This window comes from Theropithecus gelada, unplaced genomic scaffold (assembly GCF_003255815.1).
Source record: "Theropithecus gelada isolate Dixy unplaced genomic scaffold, Tgel_1.0 HiC_scaffold_3649, whole genome shotgun sequence".
NCBI classification, from domain to species: domain Eukaryota; kingdom Metazoa; phylum Chordata; class Mammalia; order Primates; family Cercopithecidae; genus Theropithecus; species Theropithecus gelada.
Window position 1 is genome coordinate 1 of NW_020260171.1, and position 4,345 is coordinate 4,345.

The following is a 4,345-nucleotide window of genomic DNA, read 5'->3' on the forward strand; positions in this document are numbered from 1 at the left end:
CTCCCGACGCCCGAGGGCCCTGAGCCCGCTGTGCCCGGGAAGCAACCCGGAAGAGGCCACGCTCACGCCGCTCAGGGCGGGCCTCCGCTGGGTCAGGGCTGCCAGGGCCAACCCCAGGGGGAAGCGCTTGTGAACCACAGCAAGGGGCACAAATCGTCCCGCTGGGCTTCCGCGCAGAAATTGCCTCCTGTCCAGGAAAGCCAGTCAGAGAGGCTGCAGGTGGCCGGCGCTGATTCCGCCGGGCCGAAAACGGTGCCCAGCCATGCCTTCTCAGAGCTCTGGGACCCCTCAGAGGCCTGGATGCAGGCCAACTACGATCTACTTTCCGCTTTTGAGGCCATGACCTCCCAGGAAAAGCCAGAAGCACTCTCCGCACCAACCTTCCAGGAGGAAGCCGCCTTCACTGGACACAGAGTGAATGCTAAGATGCAGGTGTACTCGGGCTCCAGGCCTGCCTGCCAGCCCCAGGTGCTGACGCTGCGCCAGCAGTGCATCCGGGGGCTTACACACAATCCGGACGCCCTCGGAGACGTGGGAGGGGTCCCCTACTCGGTTCTTGAACCCCTTCCGGAAGGGTGGACGCCTGATCAGCTGTATCGAAGAGAGAAATACAATGACGCACTCGCTGGGGACACAGATGAATTATGGAGGATTCGTTGTCTCCAGGACTTCAAGGAAGAAAAGCCACAGGAGCACGAGTCTTGGCGGGAGCTGTATCTGCGGCTTCGGGACTCCCGAGAGCAGCGGCTGCGAGCAGTCACCGCGAAAATCCGATCTGCACGTGAAAACAAACCCATCGGCCGACAGACAAAGATGATCTGTTTCAACTCTGGGGCCAAGACGCCTTATGATGCTTCAAGGAGGCAAGAGAAGTCTGCAGGAGCCGCTGACCCCGAAGAGGGAGAGATCAAGCCAGCCCCCAAACCCGCGGGCAGCAGCCACGTTCCCTCCAGCCAGGGCGGGGTGGGCGGTGGCGATAGGGGCGGTGGCGGCCTGGTGGGAGGCGGGGACGGCGGCCACGGCCGCAGCAGTGGCAGCAGCAGCGGCAGCGGCAGCAGCAGCAGCAGCAGCAGCAGCAGCAGCACGAGCAGCAGCACGAGCAGCAGCAGCAGCAGCAGCGTCCTTCACCGGCTCCCTGAGAAGAGGGCCAACCCCTGCCTGAGCAGCAGCAATGAGCGCCAGGCGCCCGCCACCAAAACCCGGAAACCGGCTGCCAAGAAAGTGGCCCCGCTGATGGCCAAGGCAATTCGAGACTACAAGAGGAGATTCTCCCGAAGATAAACTCAGGACTTGCCTTAGGGTTAAAATCTGGGAGGAGGAGGAACAATGCAAAGTCAATGCGGGTTGGGGAAACAAACTGCCAGTGGACACCAGAAGTTGAGCCTCTGCATTCTGCAGGTGTCAAGTGCTGGCCCTGTGATTTTGCCTCCCACACCCAGCCACTGCCTCCCTGCTTGGAGGCCACCTCAGAATTCAGAAGATGGGAACGCATTCGGGTCAACTCTACTTTGGCTGTTCACTGATCGTTTTTTTGTTTTTTGTTGTTTTGAGAGGGAGTCTCGCTCTGTCGCCCAGGCTGGAGTACAGTGGTGCCATCTCAGCTCACTGCAAGCTCTGCCTCCCGGGTTCACGCCATTCCCCTGCCTCAGCCTCCCAGTAGCTGGGACTCCAGGCGTGCACCACCACGCCCCGCGAAGTTTTTGTATGTTTTAGTAGAGACGGGGTTTCACCGTGTGAGCCAGGATGGTCTCGATCTCCTGACCTCGTGATCCGCCCGCCTCGGCCTCCCAAGGTGCTGGGATTACACGCGTGAGCCACCGCGCCCGGCCACTGATCCTTTTCTAATTAACGACCTAGTTGCAATCATAAACAAGGTACCACATGTGAGATTTCCGTTTCTCCTTTCTTTTGAAATCAGCGAGTACATGAGGACTTCTTAGACACAAACTCTCAATCTGTTAGTTGGCACTGATAACTGCCACTCCATAAAATGTTTTGTGGTTGTCGTTGCTGTTGCTTTGTTTTAAAGAAACGGCCGGGCATGATCCTGTAATCGTGAGCCATCCTCCTTTGGGAGGCCGAGGAGGGCAGATGGCTTGAGCCCACAGGGTGGAGACCAGCCTGGGCCAAATGGAGAACCCCGTCTCCACAAATGATACCAAAATTAGCCTGGCGTGGTGGCACGGCCCCTGTGGTCCTCTGGTCCCAGCTTCCTAAAGGACTGAGGTGGCAGGATTGACTGAGCTGGGCGAGCGGAGGTTGCCGTGACCTTTCCTCATTCCACTGCACTCCAGCCTGGGTGACAGAACCAGAGCATGTCTCAAAGAAAACCGCTATTTCTTTGAAGAAAGGAACTATCGGATTTCATGAATAAATGCTAATAACTGGTACGATGGCGAAGTCAAAATAGTTTCACTAAGCACCGCATACAATCATTCCCAATCTTTTCCCCCAGAACCCCTATGAAAGGTTGGCGACACCTTAATCAGCTTATTGAGGTTCTGAATCAAGAAGTCTGAAGCTGCCAATCAGACTTTCTAATTACCATGAGATGACCAGGTTAACAACCTGGAGTTCACCTCATAGGAGCTTCTGCAAGCTTCGGTGAAGGTTTGCATTCCAACTCAGGGCATTTCTTGGCCTCACGCGGGCTGGTAATCACAGGTCCGCGTGCCAGATATGACACACGCGAGCGCACACACACGCACACACGCACACACGCACACACGCCCCCCGCCCCCCACACACACACCCTTACGTAAATCTCATTCTTATGGGTGTGTCAATAGTGAGGGGCAGAGAGAAAGACACAAAGACCTAAGCCACAAGGCAAAACCGAGCAAGGGCAGTCCAAGAGATCAAAGTCCTGTGCCCTGGGCTGTCAGCAGAATGGGTGCTGGGAAGCTAGCTTCTGGAAGCAGGCACCTGAGTGGATGCAGGTGCAAGTGAGAAGAGGCCTCAAGCCTGAAGGACACGTATGGAGACAGGACAGGGAGCCACAGAGACACTGCCCTTAAGGAAGACAGAAAAGCATTCGTTCCGGGGAAGGGGACATGATCCAATCAGCGACCGTGTAAAACTCAGACAAGTCCGGGCACGGTGACCCACGCCTGTAATCCCATCGCTTGGGAGGTCGGGGCCAGCGGATCACCTGAGGTCAGGAGTTGGAGACCAGCCTGACCAATATGAGGAAATCCTGTCTCTACTAAAAATACCAAACGCGCTCAGGCTTGCCGACCAGCGCCTGTAATCCCAGCTACTCAGGAGGCTGAGACAGGAGAATCACTTGAACCCGGGAGGCGGAGGCTGCAGTGAGCCCAGATCCCACCATTGCACTCCAGCCTGGACAACAAAAGCAAAACTCCGTCTCAAAATTAAAAACAAAAACTCAGAAAAGCTCCCCCAGCAAGGGCCGGAGACAATGCCAGTCTCTATTTCTCGACAGCAATTCAAGAGAGAATCTCAGGCGGCCTGCAAACCTCACAAGACAGCAGAACATCCTCCCCAAGGCGGAGAAGCCACATGCTCTTTCTGGAGGTGGAGTAGCCACCGATCACCCTGCAGCCCCTCCCCGCTCCCACCGAGAAACCCCCAGTCCCTCGGAATCAAATCCACTGGCAACAACCTTTCTTCCTGGAAAACGTTTCCCCTGCCAAGATGGAAAACAAACATGATACAAGCAAATACAATTCAAAACACAAGGAAACAATTGGAGCAAGTTCTAGCCCCTCGTAGCTCCTCGATGCCCCCACCATCACGCTACTGCTGAAAACAGCGGCCGCACCCACTAACCTCATTCATGACTGGAGACCGTGACAAACCATAGCAGATCACTGCTCCCACTGCCACACTCGCTCTCAGAAAGACACAAAGGAAACAAACCCCACACAAACTATAAACCTCCCCCAAACAGAATTCAGAATCCACCGAAGGATCCTGCTGGTATATTACTACACTGACCCAGGGTAGTTCAATTCCCTTCCGACCTATTTACAAACTAATCCTCATTCTGGGAGCTCTGGAAGCATTGCCAGTATTGCACTGGGGTCCTCTTCGTGAGGGAGCTGGAAGACTGGAAACACGGCAAGCACATTTCCCTCTTTCTCTACATACCACGGAGGGGTAATTCTCCAAAAAGCCTTAACACCTGAATCCTCATCCCCCGATTCTCAAGCTATAATCATTTTCCTTCTTTAGAAGAAACACACACACACACGCGCACACACACACACACACACTCACACACACACACACACACACACACAGAGAGAGAGAGAGAGAGAGAGAGAAAAGTCATGTGAGAATTTAAAAAGTAAGCCAAACCGCCATCGACAGCAGAAACAAT

At 55.0% G+C, this 4,345-nt stretch overlaps 1 protein-coding gene across 1 annotated transcript; it reads left to right on the forward strand.

The window, feature by feature from the left end:
• Positions 1 to 6: 6 nt before the first annotated feature.
• Positions 7 to 1,281, forward strand: LOC112617718 (putative elongin-A3 member C; the record flags this gene model as incomplete). Its single annotated transcript, XM_025374415.1, has 2 exons — positions 7 to 1,009; positions 1,163 to 1,281. Coding segments are annotated over 2 exons (1,122 nt in total), but the record flags the coding sequence as incomplete, so codon positions are not given.
• Between the last annotated feature and the right edge of the window lie 3,064 nt (positions 1,282 to 4,345).